The sequence below is a fragment of the Labrus bergylta genome, chromosome 7, assembly GCF_963930695.1.
Source record: "Labrus bergylta chromosome 7, fLabBer1.1, whole genome shotgun sequence".
NCBI lineage: Eukaryota > Metazoa > Chordata > Actinopteri > Labriformes > Labridae > Labrus > Labrus bergylta.
Genome location: NC_089201.1, coordinates 3627901 through 3647345, shown reverse-complemented (window position 1 = coordinate 3647345; position 19445 = coordinate 3627901). Strand labels below are relative to the sequence as shown.

At 41.8% G+C, this 19445-nt stretch overlaps 1 protein-coding gene across 2 annotated transcripts in view; it reads left to right on the top strand.

The window, feature by feature from the left end:
* Positions 1-19445, top strand: part of si:dkey-246g23.2 (solute carrier family 66 member 2) — a 61314-nt gene that overhangs the window by 17938 nt on the left and 23931 nt on the right. For both annotated transcript variants that reach the window (XM_065956525.1, XM_020639149.3), the window contains exon 4: positions 16520-16736. In XM_065956525.1, the coding sequence (XP_065812597.1) occupies positions 16520-16736 (217 nt within the window). The remainder of the gene's footprint in view (positions 1-16519; positions 16737-19445) is intronic.

Below are 19445 nucleotides of genomic sequence, written 5' to 3'. Positions count from 1 at the left end.
CACACACACACGCACAAAAGGAAACAAAAACAAAGGGGAGCCGCCAGTTACGTAAAGTCACACGGACTCTCACTATCTGAGTAACGACTTTGCCCAGCTGTGATAATTACTCTCCGCTCAGACTGGCTGATGAGGAAACTAATGAAGAAGATGAGGATGTGTATGTTTGTGTGCGCCAACAGAATATGTGTGTTTCCTGATCGTGATATTTTAAACCCACAACCTAAAAGGTGATACGTTTGTTTCTTAGCATCTCTAAATTCATCTGTGTCATTGGCCTGTGGGGCTGCATGAATCTCCCTGCTTGTCAACAGGCAAGGCAGGCAACTGCTTGGGGCTCCAGGCCTTTAAACCACGGCATTGGCACTAAATGTGCACATTTTGCAATGACAGTTGGGAACCTCTCTAAGGTGGCCCCATGTGACAGCACTCACTCACTCTCCATGCCCTGCAGCGAAGGAAAAGAGGAATGACTGTATCTGCGTGGGAGTGTAAAAAGAGAGAGGAAGACAGTTGGGACACTGGCAGACATAATGTTTATGAACGCTGGTTGGAGGGGCCCCCAGTGAAATTTAGCTTAGGGCCTCAACAGACTCTAGAATCGCCTCTGTATCCATGACAACTGTCAGTTATTTACACAGTGGAAGTGAATGATAGAGGATGCTGCTGCTGCTCGGTGCAGCTCAAGTTTAAAAAAAAGAAGAAGCAAATTTTGAGATGTTTGTTTTCTAATTGCTTCAGTTACTACTCTAGGTTTTCTCATCTTTGTTGCATAAGAAAGGGGTGGGGGCTAAAACGCAAAACGCATTTAGCACAAGTTTCCTCTCCTCTTTTTCTCATCTGAAACATTTTTAATTTTCCATCTTAGAGTTTGGAATCACACAACTGTCAAGGCCAAACACTGAATTTCCCCTTGTGGGATCAATAAAGTATATCTTCTTCTTCTTCTGTTTCAAGGTTTTAACTTAGTTACTGCTCTTGTAAATGTGGAACACTTGACAACCCTTTTTATATGACCCTTTTACAAAATGTAATGAATTTCGAACAAAAGAAAACACTGTCAAGGACTTATTTGAATCTTCATTAACTAGGTCTAAATAGCTTGACTATAATCAGAGAGTATTTATTATTAATGATTTGTTCCATATAAATACATGGCATACATGTTTTGTAACATCTGAACATGTCTGACTTGCAGAGTAAAATACATGTAGGTCCATTTAAATATTTACAACATTAACCACCCTAAATCAAACCCTTGAGTCACACAATTCATTTATACAAATGGGAGGTTGATTCCCAAAACATTTCTGTGCTAGTTCTTCTTCTCAAGTTGCTTCATATAACCACAATCTCTCTCTCTCTCTCTCTCTCTCTCTCTCTCTCTCTCTCTCTCTCTCTCTCTCTCTATATATATATATATAAAAGTGCCATCTCATATTTCTAGCTGCCGCAGGATGGATGCAAATAAGCTTCAAGCTACCTCTGGTGCAAATCATGTGATTACTCTTAATTGCCTACCGTCCCTTTAAAGATAAACAATAAGATAAAAAATAGGTACCGCCTTGTTGTATTTGCAAACACAGTCACCCAGGGCTTATTGGGGCTTCATATCAGCCAGATTAACCACAGGCGTTAAGTGATGTGATTAAATTGAGCTAAAGGGCTTGCGCACTTAATTGTGTTCTATTTAAAATACACAACATCAGGGAATGTCCACATGTACCTAATGTGCTCAGTAATCACATCATTCTGCTGTCACAAGCTCGGGAAGTTATTGGGTACTAATGCTTTTGAATATTTGAATAATGCTGCTGTATATCAGAGGTGCTGTAATAGGTTGTCATTGTGGGTTTAACTGAACGGTCACTTTAGATATTTAGAAGATGGAGCAGACAGCTGACAAACAAACTGTGCGTTAGATATGAACTCCTCTTTCAGCGAAGACCTCAGACGCGCCACCTCGCAGACAGTCATCTCTGCTCTGAAGGTCACCGTGTTTGATGTGGAAAGCTTTGGCTCAATGTAATTCTGCAGCTAATTATAGTCCTGCTGCTGAACCCCGCATTTCTATTCCCAGACGCAATATCTTTTATTTACACCCGCTTATCTCTATTGGAAGAAAGCTTCCTATTGATAACCTGTCCGCCCTTGTAGACCCCAATTTGGAACCTTTTGGTCCCCAGTGTCGTTTTGTCCTTATCTGGACGTACGACTCCTCCATCTGGTCAACAGCTGATCATTATCGGACCAAATCACCTTCACACACTGCCGGCCTTAACGTATAGGCTCTGTGGGTGTTTGTCTGCTTTAACAGGGAAGCAACGAGACAGAAAGGGAACTTTTATCACATGTACTCTATACTGTATTTACACTGAGTCTGTGAGAGGGACAGAAAGAGACGGGGAACTTTTATTATATGTACTCTACACTGCATTTACACTGAGTCTGTGAGAGGGACAGACTGAGTGAGGGAATAGAGAGTCCACATGTTGTTAATCTGATCTCCTCCTCTTCAGTCTCAGCCGTGCTCTCTCACTGTGATTGCCCCTGAGATTCTTCACCTCCTCCTCAATGTCACCCACTTCACCGCTCCATCCTCAGCACCAAGGTCGCTGCATCTCAGTGCTCACGGTGTTGTTTATTTATAAGAAAGGACTCAGTCGAGAAGTACTCTTACAAACAGACGTGATTTGAGACATGTACTAGCATTGTATTTTTGTCTGTTAGGGTTTCAGTCATACAAGTCTTGTACAGAAAATCTCCCTCTACTGGGTTTGAGAAACCCCACACAGACATAAGGACAGAGAGAGAGACCACCATATGGAAAAACAACATGGACCTTCTGCTGGGTGCCTCACTCTCAAATAAATGTGTATAGTTGTTTTAGACTTATGATCAGCTAGTTTTACAGTAAGACAAAGTGTGCACCTGACCGGATTTTCTTTATTGTTTTGAAAGAAGTTAGGTCTTTGCATCTTTCTCTGGTCCTGAATCTCACAGCGCCACAGTCGTTTTACCGACACCTGGCATTTTCTTCTTCATTTGCTATTTAATGGCAGCAAACAGCTTTCAGATGTGCTACAGCCACTGCCTGGCATAGTGCTGCATTACAACCAGGTGTACGGAAATCCAATGGAAAATATATATATTGAAAGCTCCTGTGAGGAGTTTTAAGATGGTTATGAAATAGATTACTATTACCATGTCAGTTGCCTGGCTCGTCTAATAAAAAGGCAGCAAACATAAGCCATATAGCAACACAGCCAAGAATCCAATTTTCCTGCTGCATTGTCCTAAAATAGTAGGACTGTAAAAAAGAAAAAATCCTGAATGCAACATTGTCAACCAAACATGGATGTGAATGTCTATTGAATTGAATGATATTGAAGCCTTAAGCAAAATCCCATAGCCAATGTGAAATTTCTTATTTAGGATGCTGGAACAGTTGAAGTGTTCACAGATTGAAGGGTTACATCGTAAGCTGTTACAGCTAAGTGGACATCCTGCTCTGCTGTTCATCTGTCAAACCAACATTCATTCTCTGACAGCTTCAGATTTGCACAAGTTTGAAAGCTTAAATGTGCCATATTTCATTCTCTTGTTTTTATTCTATTGTTGGCAGAGATGAAAGGTCACACACTAATATGTGTCTCTAGTCCGTCTACAAACCCTCCAATTATGAGAAAAGTCCATCCTCTCCGTCTTCTGCCTGCTCCACTTTTCAGAAAATGTGTGCTCAAACAGGCCGTTTGGAGATTTTCCCTTCATGACATCACAAAGGGCAGTAACCCCTCCCCCAGGTGAGTGACACTCCCACAGCTAGGTGTTTGTTCTGCCCTCTGAGTCTGCCTTCTCACTGTAAACAATAGGACATGGAGCGAGAAAGCCCAAGCCACCCAAGTCCTTTTCAGAGAGGGGGCGTGGTCAGATACAGCTCATTTACATATTTAAAGCTACAGACACAGAAACAGCCTGTTCTGAGCAGGGCTGAAATAGAGGGGTTTATAAACATGATCAAATACAGGATCAGAGTGGATTTAGAACAAGAAACTTCACACACATGTTGTGGGGAGCTCTGAGACTTTTTTAAACCGGTGGAAAATTAGAATATTTTGTGACCTTTAAAGCAGCCCCAGAGTTTTGATTAGATAAAAAACACAATATGGAAACATATCATCTCACTTAGCACATCAGAAAACATAAAAACAAAAGTCCTGAAACAAATGAAAACTTTTAAACTGCTGTAGACAACAACTGCTTATCCTAGCAGACATATCTTTCCTTGAGTGAAAAGAAGGATCTAGACATATCTGTCCTTGAGTGATTGAGTAAGATTTGAGCCTCCATTTGAGGAAAGATACAGAGGCTTTAACGGATGCTATCAGGGGCAAGTGAAGGACAATTCCAATGAAGTGTTTCTTTATCTCTAACTTTCTCTTAATGGAATTTGCAGCACTGGATGTATTCAGGACCATAAGAGAAAATGAAAAAGCAAGTTAAAAGGATAGCAACAGGAGAGAACATAGTGTAAAAAAAGGTGGAAATCTTCTGGATTTCAGATTCTTATGAGTCAGAAGTGATCAGATTTGAAACACGATGCTTGGTTTCTGGTCTCCTGGTGGACAGGTCACTGTGGTAATAATGTGTGAGTCACAGGGGTTTAGTCCTATAAGCATATCCTGTTACAGTGTCACTTATACTCTTCATTGAATATGGATGAATGATATTCAAGACCTGCAAAAACTTGTGATTGACTTGAAAATAGTTGGATATCAACATTCTGTGATATCCATCCATCCATTTTCATCCACTACCACTACCTATCCCGAGGAACCTACAACACCAGGTTCAACTATGTAAATCCTTAGTCGTAGACAGGCCTACAACACATGGAATATCAATAAAGTACCATTAAGATGATTTTTAACTGGTCTGTTAACATTTCATAAACAACCATTTTGGATAATTGCCCAGCCTGACCAAACTCATCAAAGAAAAAAACAAATCAAAGTCAAACACATGTAAGTGTATACAGACAGACATGTGTCTTTTGGGGAATGCTGTTTTTAATGGCAGATCAACAGACTCTCATTTATCTCTGAGCAGCAGGCGGCGGGCAGTGACTTTTGGGGACAAAGTGGACGCGGGCATCAGAGCGAGACCGAATGTTTAAAGGCAAATTGGGACGGTGGACGTGGCAGTTTGAATTTGACAGAGTGCCAGAAAAGTCAACGGACCTGAAACTGAAACAAATGTTGTTAGGTGTGGAGACGCCATGTGCTGACTGTGCTGACAGAAACATGGCGTTCTGTTATGATACACACAAGTAGGCGCAGGAGTGGGCCATCAATCTGCCCGTCTCTGAAGCTGAACGCTGTCTCCAGTATGCATTTAGAAAAAGTATTTGAACAGACCTTTTCTGTCTGTCTCCATTCATAAACTTGAGTATCACACAGAAGTGAAGGTTGTTCGCTTTCTGTCGGTGAAGAAGAGGGTACTCGTGAGTTATTCTTTTATAGAGTAACTGTGGAATTAATCCGTACTTAAAAGCAGTCAAGTGGTCACAGTATTGTATTTCTGGATCGTTAAGGCTGATACATTCATTACTTAAGCCTTGTCAGGGTCAAGGGGTTAGAAAGAACAAACACATACAAGAGGAAGCAACCAGCTGTGTAAAAATGCAGTCGAGGTTCACACACAAGGTCAAGTGTGAAAGCAGCAGAAAGTCACACAGCTTTTGACCAAAGATTATTGACTGCAAGCTGACCTGACTGTTTCTCCAATAAATCATACAGTGTTTACCAAAAAAAAGATATCGAACAAGCAGTAAAGAAGAGGAGGAAGTGTTCTCACTGTCACAGGATGACCTCACTGTATGCAAAAAATGAACTCAAAGGGTTGCTCCTGCTGGCTTAAGGGAAGTGCAAAGGGCAAACTGCATGCTTTTGCAATCTAAACACCTTATTGTGTTTCTTCCTGTCATTGCATAAATAATGCATACATAACCTGTATCCTGATGCCTCACTTCAGCCCTGTACAGTCTGTTCCATGTGGGGTATTTATGCCCCTGTGATGTCTCCAATATGATTGTAACGTAGGCGGAATAGAGGGACCAAGTCGTCCCACCTCTGTGTCTGCATCAAAGGAAGTAACTGAGGCGTTACAGGGGAGAGATGGTGGAGAACACTTCTGATATCACACAGTTTAGTTTAGATCAGGTAAGATAAGACTGTCATGATGCATGATGTGAGAGGAAGACAAATACATTGACTGTAAGATTAACCTTCTCACTTTCAAGGCTCTCCATAACATCGCACTATGGCTGTCGCGGTAACTGCAAAAATGAGTTACCGGCGATAAAAACAAGAACACTGCGGTGAACGGTGGCAAACGCCATAATCGCATGTTAAGTCACCTCACCCCACATAATGTTCCATTGTTAACATCTTGGCTTTTAGTCTAATGAAACAGGAGAACCAGCTGATTTAGATGATGCAGTTTGTCAAATCTGACCAAAAAGATCAGAGTGAAACGAGGAAACATTTCATTTGAGCTCTCACCTCGCAAATAGGCCTAGTATATGGCCTGCAAGATTATTATGATAGTGACTTTCACTTATTTTATTGTTTTAACAACAACGCAGTGATAATCATGGACAGAGACCAATAATAATACCACACACTGCGCTATTGAGCCAACTTGGATCACCAGCCCGACTCGCACCTCTGTACCTATCCGATCTCCTTCACACCTACACACCCTCCAGGACCCTCCATTCTACCTCCTCCATGCTCCTCACTACACCTCCTACCCGCCTCTCATCTATGGGGTCTTAAGGACTTAGCTGTAAGGACTAACCGTGCCTAAAAGCATGATTACCTCTTGTACATAACATCGTAATACAACACATGCACACTTTATGTTATTATGAAGCGTGCTCAGTTTACAAACAGGCGGACGAGAGAGAGAGAGAGAGAGAGAGAGAAAGAGACGCGCAGTCGAGTCCGCATCTGCACATCAGGTTTATTTTAAGCTCAGACACAACAATAAATAAATAAAAAAATAAAATAGACCGTGGCCGACTCCGCGCAGACGCCCGCACATCAGAGAACAACACAGAGCATGACAGCTACTTTGTGTCTTATACTGAGTCATGTTAGTCAGATACAGCCATGAAACTCTGGATTTCTCCATAATGAAGGCTGTCAGCGGTGTGTACCCACGTGCTTGTGCTCGTCCATGAAGTGTACCGTGCCGAAGCAAACCTCTCGGAAGAGTGCCAAAGCCAAGGAAGTGCACCGTGCCTGAGCACGATACGGAGCGGTCACACTGGTCAAACGAACTGGACTTTAGCGTTGAAGCGTGCTTGGGCACGGTACAGATGGCCAGTGAGACCGCACCCTTACTGGTGTGTCTGTAAGGTGACCTTGAGTGATGTGAAAGGCGCCCATAAATAAAATGCGTTATTATTATTATTATTGATTATTTATTATAAATTGTCTCCAAAGGGAAATTTGTCTTGGACTCCTGCAGTTTAAGATAATTAAAAAAAAAATACAGATCATACAAAACATGTAGCATTTCTTGAAACAATTCCACCTGTACATTAAAACATCTTCTACCTGTTGTTCATACAGGTGATGTATGATGTGCTCGTTTATTGCTTTGTCTCATTAGGCATTCAAACAGCAACTGTTAAGCGCTGACTTATAAATGTATTACTTGGAGGTTTCTGCATCATTGAACTTTCTTGTAAACAAATTATTATGCTAATGAAGGTGCCAGTTGAATAGTTGTGCAAAAAAAGATGTGGCAGAGAGCTTTTTTTTTTTTTTTTCAAAATGTGACCAAATAGAGCCGAGAGATTCTGCTGCAGGTCTGTCAGGGAACAAGGAAACAATTCAGCTCTTTTATGCATCTTCATTTGTTTTGTTAATTTACTGCACGTAAAACATTACAACAGGATGTGTTCCACAAACTGGGCATCGAGCAACAAATCCAAAACTGGATGAAACATGTAAACTGAGAAAGAAGTAATGGGATGGAAAAAAATAATAAAACTCTAATAATGCAACGTGCAGCCTCTCCCATAATGCCCCGGTCTCCTGCTACACATGCACACACAACAGTTAGAGTGATTACACGGGTCATTGTGATTCCTCTTTGTGTCTTTGTGTGTCTTTGTGTATAAACAGGCAATTGCTATAGTATGCTGGATCTTTTCTTTTTCAGCAAAATGCAAAATAGGGTAAGCAGGAAGACTTCAGCAGCCAAATGAAAACCATAATCCAGCTCTTCCTGTTGAAAATAAAATCTTTATTGTCCTTTTGCTATTTCCATTACCTATCACTGCTGTGCACTTCTCAGTTATTATGTTGTTATGTCTTAAAGAAATCCTTAATTACTTTCTTTAGAGTCATTCTGTACATCGTTTAATGTGAACATATTTACTGGGAGCTGGTTATTTTTTGTAGCTAAAGGGGCCAATTACGAGCCCCTTGGTTTGGGTCAGATGTTTCCTTTCTGCCTCTCTGAAGACGTGATCACGGTGACTGCTGACTGAGCTCGAAGCTTTCAAGAACATGACTCGACAGTTTGCATCATGACGGGTGTGTATTTGGAGAGAAAAAGCAACCTTGTTACCACAAATAGCCCCGTTAACGCATGGCTGGATCCGAGCTGTCCGTTCTGCACACAGAGCTCATGCCGGTTCACTCTGTCCCTTTTCTACTCGTCTACCTGGGGAAACAGCTTCACAGGTCAGCAGCAGAGAGGGAGAATCAAATGGACTGAATGATGAGGAGGGACGGAAACAAACTGAACTAGAATTTACAACAAGATGGTCCTGTGTTTTATTATCATATTATGGGGTTAAATTTAATTAGCTTCCGTCAACAGGTATGTGTGGATTGTATTGGCTCATGCTGACTTATAAAATAATTGCTCAAATAGAAGCCTTTGATGGTTTCACAGTCATTAGCATGCTAATACGTTCCCAGGAAATATTGCAGGGAGAGGAAGACGTGCAAGTGCTCTGTCAGCAATACTTATAATAAGTTAGTTAATTGAACACCCAAACGTTTGAAGACAGTTGTTGTTTAATGTTCTTCAGCTCCATACTTAGATATGAACGTGTTTATGAGAGCGTGTGTCTCTGTTTGTCATATCCTCACAGTTTGTTCATGTGTTGACTTGACATTATTGGAGAAGTTCTATATAATTAAAAGAGAGAGAGAACAGAGGATGCTTTCTTATTTCCCTTTATTAGACCTGCTTGTTATTTGTCCATTGTATTTACAGTATGTTTGAGAGAGACAAGGTCCAGAATGGTTCACTGACTTTCTGTCGGTTTATGATTTCAGAGCGCTTGTGGTGTTCTCATTTAAGCTTTTTGAGATTTTTTTTTTTGACTGTCTTTCAATCCTCTGTGGAGCCGTGTTTAAAGCCCACTGTCTGCCCATTTTTGTGTCGTTTTCACCTACACAAAAATCCCAAACGTTACTCCAAATGTTTCCAGGTGAGCTGCATGTGCAACACAAACAGCTGTTTTTTTCACCCCAACATTTGTCCCATAAGCCCGCTTGTAACATTTCTTCATGAAGTCTGGGTGAGAAGATGTGTGAACATAGAAGGTAATATTTAGGAATATTTAATTCACGTCAAACGAGCAGGTGTGGTGATGAAGTTTTCAGCACCAAATGGATGAGTGACAGATACGATCGTCATGCGCGTAGTTTAGCTGCTTCATATTTGTTAATTGCTTTTTTCCAACTCACTCGTTTGTGAATACTTCAACTTACACGAAGCAATGGCATGAAGGCAACAACTGTCATCACAGCTTCGTCCACCTTTTCTGCATCGTCCTTATTTATGTGATGCCCTGTGTCCTGACACCCCTTCTACACCCCCACCTGTTCAACGAGAAAAGTGTGGTGAATATGTGAATGGACAAGTCAGGAAGATTTCAGGGGCATTCTGTCCAGATATCTCAGGAGTGCATGAGTGAAAAGGTTGTGTAAAATAAAATACCTGACCATCATAAAAAATGAATACTGTACTTCCTACATGAAGCTCCACCTGCAGAACGGTGAGCTGAGGCCATAAATGTCACAACAGCCACTTTTATATATCTTATAACACACAGAGCGACTCCTCAGCGCTGAGTCACTCTACATGCAGACTGTCACTGCTGAGTCAGCACAATCTGCTCTCTAGCTGTCAGTGTTGATCTTCGTCTCAGTCTCTTCCTCCCTCACCTCCATACTGTGATTTCTCTGCTTGACCTGATAGGAAATACCTTCAGTGTGGATCTATAAATCTTCCTGATTGACTCGAGGCTAAAATCCTTTACTCTTCATCGATCACTAATCGCTCTCTGACTCCTCAATACGGCTGATATTCCCAAGATCTACCTGTTACTCTGTCATCACTCAGACACCCCTCAGCAGACACGCTTTCACAAATTGATTGACTTTCTCCTGCCTCAGCGGCTTCACATCTTCCCAGAACAACTTCATAGTCAGGCGCTTACATCCTTGGGGCGTCTTCCTCGCCCGTTTTAGTAATTGGTTTATTTGATCTTGAATGGGCTTTGTGTAAACAAAATGTGTGAGTAAAAAAAAAAAAAAAAAAAGAGTGTCTTGCCTCGTCCAAGCACTCTGCAGTCTCTGGGGTCTTTGAAGTGCGGATCTGGCCCCCGACACACACCCGACAGGAGGACGCTGTTTGGAAAAGGCCAGGTCACCTGCCTGGTCCTGATGTGACAGAAGAGCAGCCACAGAGGTGTGTGTGTGTGTGTGTGAGGATGGTGAAAAAAGGAATGAAGCTGGTATAGAGAAAAGAAGCTTGCTTCACGGGGACAGGAAGCCGGGGATGATGCATGATGTGAGAGGAAGACAAATAAAAGAGAGGACTCCATGAATGATGCATAGCTTTCTCTCTTCATTATACCCTTCTGGGCAATTTGATTACGCAGGTAAACATACAAGGCCGTATAAGTGAGGGATGAAATGGAATAGAGAAGAGGAGGAGGAGGAGGAGGAGGGAGCGGGGAGTAGTGGAGAGGAAGTGGGTGCGGTGCTTTGTGGATTAAAATGGATTTCCAACTCGCAAAAAAGCACAAGAGTAAAGTTTTTTAGAGGTCTGAAGGTGTGTGTGTGTGTGTGTGTGTGTGTGTGTGTGTGTGTGTGTGTGTGTGTGTGTGTGTGTGTGTGTGTGTGTGTGTGCGCACGTTCGTCCCTGACTAGTCAATATACTCATCAGTATCAGGCTGTCCAGATGCCTGCTGAGTGAACATGAAATCATTACCTTTCAATTGGCTGCTAAGTCGATGGAAGAGCATCCTCATCATGTGGAGAGCATGTTTAAATGACACTATTAACACATTTTCTTATATTTTTTTACATCTTCAAGTATCACTAAATTGTGTGTAAGAATAAACCCCTCCACAGGAAACAAGCTCTTTTAACCTTGAAGAAACAGTTTGGATCAAAAACAACATTTAATCTTTAATGAAGCTTTATGTCTGAACGACTCACAGTGTACCCACTGTGGCCTTCTCAGGTGATGGAGGAGATTATAGCTTCCTGTCCTGGCTGTCGAGATTTAATGTGAAATTATATAATGTTTGTCCAAAGCTTGCTGTTTTTACACTACCTAACCAGTGGTAAAGTATAAATCAGCTGCTTGGTTCTCTTTACTCTGACTGGTCTCACTCGTGTGGTGTTGAGGAGCCTGTTCCAGCTCCACTGTGGCTGGTGGCTGCTTCAATTATTAAAACCACAAACCAAGACACACATTAAATACACATTCAATGTGTGAGTGTGTGTGTGTGTGTGTGTGTGTGTGTGTGTGTGTGTGTGTCTGTGTGTGTGTGTGTGTGTTGCAGATAAACAGCAGAGAGAGGAAAAGGAAGCAGAATTAAAATATGAAGAGATGGAATTGTGAGGAGCTCAGCAGGGGGCTTTACTGAGGAATCAACAGTAGTTTTGAAGCACTATTCTTATTGTTGCTGCTGTCAGCATGTTTATGCTTTAGCAGCGAGGCCCCATTCAAATGGAGAAAGAAAAAGGCTTTTTATGATGCTGATAATAAGCCTCCCTCTGCCAGCCGCCAGTGGCTGCAGACACTCAGGCTGGATGCTGTTTGTTGTTGTTGTTGATGTCGTTGAGTAAATGGAGCTGTGAGTATGTGCACTGAGATGTGCCTGGCTGATAAGTGTCAGGCTCTTTGTTTGAAGCTTCTTGGTTTGGTCTGTGTCTTAGTTTGTGAGAACAGCATAAGTTGTGCCCTGAGAGCCGATATCTGACAGGTTGTGTGTGTGTGTGTGTGTGTGTGTGTGTGTGTGTGTGTGTGTGTGTGTGTGTGTGTGTGTGTGTGTGTGTGTGTGTGTGTGTGTGTGTGTGTGTGTGTGGGTGTCTCCTCTCTCACCTCACATGTCTGTTGTCAGCAGCCGGAGATGAGCTCTTTTGTGGCTCTCGATGATAAAGTCATTTATCACGTTCGCTGTTTGCCACAAACACGCCACACTGCACACGCTGCAAGATGTCTCACTCCGACTGTCCCAGGATGCAACAGTAGATGCAGCCCACTGGAGCAGAAGGGGACACGTCCCAGTCCTCTGCCAGCTCAGTGTGTGTGTGTGTGTGTGTGTGTGTGTGTGTGTGTGTGTGTGAGTGCTGGCTGAATACTCTGTGTGGCTATGAATGTATCTGAGATGATTTCAATGTTCAGACAGAGAAGATAAGAGATAAGATGCTACAAGAAATGCTGGAGTTGTTTGCTCCAACACTAGAGGACAAGATGAGAAACACAAAAGAGCATTAAATATAAGTAAATACAAAAGCCATGAACTGTATTATATTATTATAGTTTAAGTGGATAAGGGTTAAGTTCAAATAAACTGTGCCTAAAAAAGAACAAATGGAGATACAACACATCAAGATGAATGTAATCTTGATGTGTTACTAAACAATAGGAATGGCCTTACTGACTGTAGTGTTGGCCTCTTTAAACAGCTAAAAACCTGCTGCTATCTTCTGACTCCTTCTCTATCATCACTTGGCCACGTTGGGAGACTCTAAACAATGCAGCATGTTGAAAAGGAAGTCTTGACTGGACGTCTGTTATGCTTACTGACAACTTTATTTGACTGTCGCTCCCAGAGGTTAGATCAGGCTTTCCCAACCTTGCTGTTCTGATCCCTCATGGAATTCAAAAGGGTCCCCTGAAATGTCTGATTATTGATCAGTAAAGCATATTGGAGCATTCTGCCTTAATTGAGCTACAAGATGTTATCTGGTTCTTGAGCTACTGTGGGCCGTAGCTCACGCTAAAAACTAACAAACATACAGTATCTCGGTCTGTCGCTCATCGCTGCCTCATGCGTCCAGCATTCATTTCCAGCCTTGTAAATACACGCTCACCTGGCTGGATATCATACACTGAGGTATGGCCCCTGCCATAATAATAAACCTGAAATAGCCTAAATATGTACTCAAACCAATGTTTACTTGAAACACAAAAGAAAAAACTGTCATATGATTTTTGTTTTATCAAAAAGTTGAATGTGTTTTGGATGTCTGGGTTCTCCAGAGTTTTTGTGAAGTCAAAGTGGAGTCACAAGCTGAAAAAGGTTGGGAACCATGGGGCGAGATTGTTTGAGATCATGGGAGTAATTGGCACACTCTTGTTTTTTTTTTCTCTTGTTATGTGGTTAAAGAATTGATTTGTTTTCATCCACTTTTTATTCATTAACTAATCTGTTTCAAATTAGTGCGCCTGTTTACATTGAGTAGTGAGAATAAACAGATGTTTAAAAGACAAATACTTTGTGTTTTTCATTTGATCGTTTTAACCCTCACCAACATATTTCAGTAAATCAATCCACTAACAGTTTAAATATTTCAGCTTCAGTGAATACTGTTTTAATCCTAACCTGAGTCCTGACCAACAGAATAATATATATTTACTTATTCAACTTTTGTTGTTAAAGTCATTCCTCTTTGTTAATACCAGTCGTTTGGTTCCACCTTTTCAGAGATTTGCTGCTTTTCTGATTTGAAATGACTTTGAATATTTATAACAAAATCACCTTGGCCTGTTTGGAGATTTTATTATTCACTATTTTCTATGTTTGTATTCGTCCATGTGCCTTTAATGAATAGCCGACAGTGGAGGAAATGTGGAGAAAGAACAAGTGGGAAAAACATGAAGCCAAGGTCGTCAGCAGGAAGAAATCATAGAAAGCTGTCGCTGTTGAGTTGAATGAGTACGACCCTCACTCTGTTTATACCATTCAACAGATGAAAAAGTAATACAAGATACATAAACGAGCTAAAACTGACAGATTTGAGACTTTTCTTATTTCCTTTCAGTCAATATGAGTTTCTCTTCTGAAAAGAAATCCAAGGACAAAGACACACATGCAGATGTACAGTACGTGTAATGCTTTGCAGTGAGTGTGGAGGTAACAAGCAGCACATAGTGAAGTCAGGAGCTTGGCAGCATGCAGTGTCACACTCGAGTCCCCACACTAACTAATGTGCTCTTATTTAGCCATCAATCCCCTTTAGCTTATGTCAGCTGGTTTGCCACAGCTCCACGGTCATACATAAGCAATGAGAGATCGTCAATCATCGTCAACATTATGGTCCATTGAGGAGGGAGCTGACGGTGACCGGAATGTAGATGTAGAAAGTCTAATGTTTCCTCTCATAAGCTTTCAGATGTGCACATGAAGCAGCATTCAAGCTCTGGAGGATGATACCAGAGACGCCGGGTCTCATTCACCGATATCGCCCTAAGATGTTTCTTTAAATTACTTCTTAAGAATGTAAGAAAACATTACCAAAGATTCTCAACCTGCAGAATTGTTCACACGTCTGTTGGCAAATTTGTCTTGTAAATTGGAGGTTTGTTCATATTTCTCCTAATTAGCATATAAAAACACCCCTTTAATGCTCATATAGGGTCATGAGACTGCAGGGTCCTGAGACTGCAAGGTCATGGGGCACAATCCCAAACTAACAGGATTAACAAAGACAAGTAGAGAGATGTTAAGAATGGCCACATTATGATGATGTTTGATATGTGCACTGAAGCCCATATCCAATACTTTAGTAGTTGTTCTGTTATTGAAACACAAATGAGCTGATTTAGTAGATTACATGCCATGAAGCGAGCAATATGCAAGGCCAACTCAGAGAAAAAAAGGAACAAACTTTTCTAGTTGTCGTCTGTCACAGATTCAGACTGTGTCTCCACACGTCTGTGGCAGTCTGGAGCCACTGACAGCCACAAACTGATCCTCACACATTTCAATAATAGATATGTCAAATTAACATTTACAGATATTTTTTTATGTCATGCAGAGGTGGAATTGTTTCTCATCACCGGAAAGTTTGCTCGTGCAGATCCTGATAAATACTACACTGCACAGAGGCCATGTTTACCCTGCAGGGCAGTTTGGGATGCATTCAACCGTACGTGTGTGTTTACATGTTTTGTGTATTAGACGGCGTCTTTTTGACTCATGTGCAGAGCTTTAGCTCAAAAGCTGCACAAGCCCTTTGTGAAGCAGACCCTCAGATTTCGTTCTTTCTTAAAATCCATTTCAAGATAAAAAAAAAAAAAACTTTGGTGAAAGTCAGAGTCTTATTGAAAACTGTGTAAGTGGTTTGTAAAAAGACATTTCAGTTGGAGAATGAGTCTCGATGTTTTGATTCCTTCCTGACCAAATAAAGTTAGAATCAGGCCTTACCTATTACCAAACTCTTCATTTCTGCTGGCCACTTCTTACCTTTAAGTAACCTTTCTCTGAAAACTAACAACAGCTCTAGTCAGCTTTGGTCTTAGTATTTACCCCTGAGTGGTCAAAGCTGCACATGATAAATGGAGTTGAGTCAGTGGAAAAGCTCGCTTCAAACCAAAAGGTAATAAACTTTCTAAATGTATAGCCCAGCTACGCCAAAGGCCAGGTTATTCCAAAGTAATAGAAATGTAAAAGCTTTCGAGTATCTCATTTGTCTTTGTTCCATCCACTTATGCGTGTGTGCAGTATTGATTTAGGAGTGCTGTCTCTGCAGAATTTCTATGCATCCTTTAATGAAGCGTTCTCATTCCTGCTCTCTCCTCCTCCTGCTGTCGTTTTCCCGTTATATTAGCCTCACTACTTTCAATCTTTGCCTGTCAATGTGGCTCTTCTGTTTCCATCTCCACATTGTGTGTGCACCGTCTTTCCTTTCAGCACTACACACACACACACACACACACACACACACACACACACACACACACACACACACACACACACACACACACTAAGCGTCTTTATATGATCATATCTTCAGGCTCATTCTCATTTATTCCTTCTTAATTCTAGCTTCCCTTTATTCACCTTGTTTCCTCTCTTCTCTACCTGACTCTTCTTTTTTTCACATTATAAGCTTTACTGAGGACAATCATTGACTTTTCTTGAAATTCTTTCTCTGTTTCTGCTTCTCCATCTCTCCTCCAGATTTGGACTTTCGCTACTTCTGGAAGTGGAGTGCGTTCGAGGACTACCTGCTCTTCTGCTTTGGCTTCACCGTGCTGTGCACCGTCGTCACCCTGCTGCTCCTGGACTCTCCCGTGTTCGTGGAGACGCAGGGCTCCCTCGCTGTCATGTTCGAGGCCATGCTCGGCCTCCCGCAGCTGCTGCAAAACTTTCACAACCACTCCACCAAAGGCATGAGGTACGGTACACTTAGAGGTCAAAACGGGTCTCGCAGAAAGCTTACGAGGCACACAGCAGGATTGTACTAATTAGTCTATCCTTAATGAGCAGGGAGTAGACGTATTTCAGATTTGGACAAACAAAATATGCTAACAAGGTCATTTATAATCATTAGAAGCCACGTGAAAAAAAATCTGTGAGTCAGGCTTTGGAATATCCAATGATCTGAGCATAAACAATTATCCAGGAGTTATCTATCTCCTTCAGTAACGAGGATAAATGATTTTCTGACACATTGATTTCACTGAGAAAATAAGATTAATTTTGTGTGCACTCTCTCCTCTCAGACTGTGTCTACAAGGTGAACAACAAAGAAAACTGAAATGGGACAAGAATGAAACTTATCTGCCCTCTAAAAGAAGTTAAATCGCCTCGATGAAACATTCATGATGGGCAACGTTCAAGGCTATACCTAGAGGTTAGCTTGTGCCCATGTTTCAGTCAAAGCCTTAAACGTAATAAACGCGGGATATTGGGTGAAAGATGGATGCAAAAAAAAAAAAGCTGAGCTTGCATCCTGATGTCCTTCTTGTTTGGGGTTGTAAGGTTAAGTGTGCAGAGGTCTATGTGTAAACTGATTCTTCTTTCAGGTAGAGGAGGACTGTAAGATCAATTACTCCCCTAATGGCACAGAACCTCAAACTAATTATCATCATTACTTCCTCATTATGTCTCATGTCTGTCATCAGTGCAGAGCAGACACTGTGACTGGTGTGTGTGTGTGTGTGTGTGTGTGTGTGTGTGTGTGTGTGTGTGTGTGTGTGTGTGTGTGTGTGTGTGTGTGTGTGTGTGTGTGTGTGTGTGTGCCACATGCTTTGCTGGGCACTCATCTTTGAAAAAGCCTTTACAGACAGAGCTACATATTTATATCAGTTTTCATCAGATGATCTCGACGTTACAGTTTCTTAAAGATAGTGTCAGTAGCTTTTTCCTTAAAAAATCAAATATAGACATATAAGATGTCTTTGTGTAAAGTTCTCCTGACTTGAGCCCTTTTCACATCTGCACTCTTAAAAATATGTAGCTCATTTCAGGAGGACTGCTGTTCACATTCTCCCTCACAGGGGGAGACTATCTCTGTGAGACGGGACGGGGGGGGCGGGGAGTCTCCTGACGTAAATAAACAATGTGGAAGTAGCTGACGAAGCAACAGAGTTCGCAATACGTCGCTATTGTTCCCAAGATTAACCTGATCCGGAGCAAGTTCACCTGAAGTGTAACCCGGGTACATTGTATATTTTAGCCTTCCAGCCTCTGAGAGGAGTGACCTCTGTGAACCTACATAATCATAATGAATGGTTTTTAATTTCATTTCTGTTACTCATTAATGAATTTCCTTTTTCTTAAACTTTTGATAATCTCACCTTTACTCCGCTAAATCTCTCAACCAATCAGAACTCAACCCACTAATCATAAACATCTTGTTCACAAGGTCACTTCCTCTCTCTCTTCCAAATCACGCTGGCACAGCACGGCAGATCGTCATGGTGATGGTGTCTGTCCTAGACAATAAAGTTGGACTGAATGATTCAACACACGGCAGTGAGTTTCTTATGGGATACTTGTGTACTAGCTAGAACTCTCTGTGTACTCACCTCATGTATGGAGGCTATAGTCTTCCAAGCGGGGCGGCCCAGGTTCAAATCCGACCTGTAGCTCCTTTCCCGCATGTCATTCACCACTCTCTCTCTCTCCCTGATTTCCGACTCTGTCCACAGTCCTGTCTCTCAAATAAAGGGAACAAAAAGCCCAAAAATAAATCTTAAAAAAAAAAGAAGTGAACCATTTTGTAGCACTTAAGATCCGGGGTCAGCCCTATGTTCCCACATCCCTATGTTCCCACATTTCCAAAACATTTTCAAAATGAGCTTATGACGCCTCCAGAGGGCTGTAAAGTGACTCAAAGCATCCCAGGAGCTCCCCCTCTCTATGCCAACCCGGCTTTCCAGAGGTATCGATGCACTGCAAACTATGGTTTGCATCCAGTTGCTGCGCTTCATTCGACTGATCTGACCGGAAGCTAGTCAATGCGAGGCCTCTATGCTACTTAGCGTAAAATCCGGAATATAAGTTGCACCGGTATAAGATGCACAAGATGTTTTTAAGGTCTCTTTGAGAGAAAAAAATGTGCAGTTTCTGTACAGCTGTGTCGCTCTTTTAGTTCCGTCTGTTTTCACTTTGGGGAGTTTGCACTCCTACTAGCTACAGTACGGTAGTTGAGCTCTCAGCCTGCAGGGAAAGTTGGCAGAGGCACAGACCTGCTAGCTTGCAGGTCGTGCTGCCCTACTCCACTGATCACTCTTTAACTTTAATGTAGGACTCTTTCAATCAAAAGAACACTCCACAAGGTTTATTTACGGAACAATATACCACTGTTTTCTGTAAAAGCATGATTATGACCTCGTGAGGTCACCAACAGCCTGGTCTGTGTCGCCGTCTTTCCCAGCACAGCGTGCACTCAGCTTTCAATACACAATGAATGGGGATGGCTTTTTAATCAGGTCACTATCACAGTGATAGGGGCTGCTGCCCCCACTGTAATGACGGCGTGTGTTTCAGTATTTTATGCTGGTGTATTGGTCACACCGGTGTATAAGACGCAGCCAACTTTTAAGATGAAAAAATAGGTATTAAAAGTGCATCTGATACATAACTCTTCTTCCTCTTC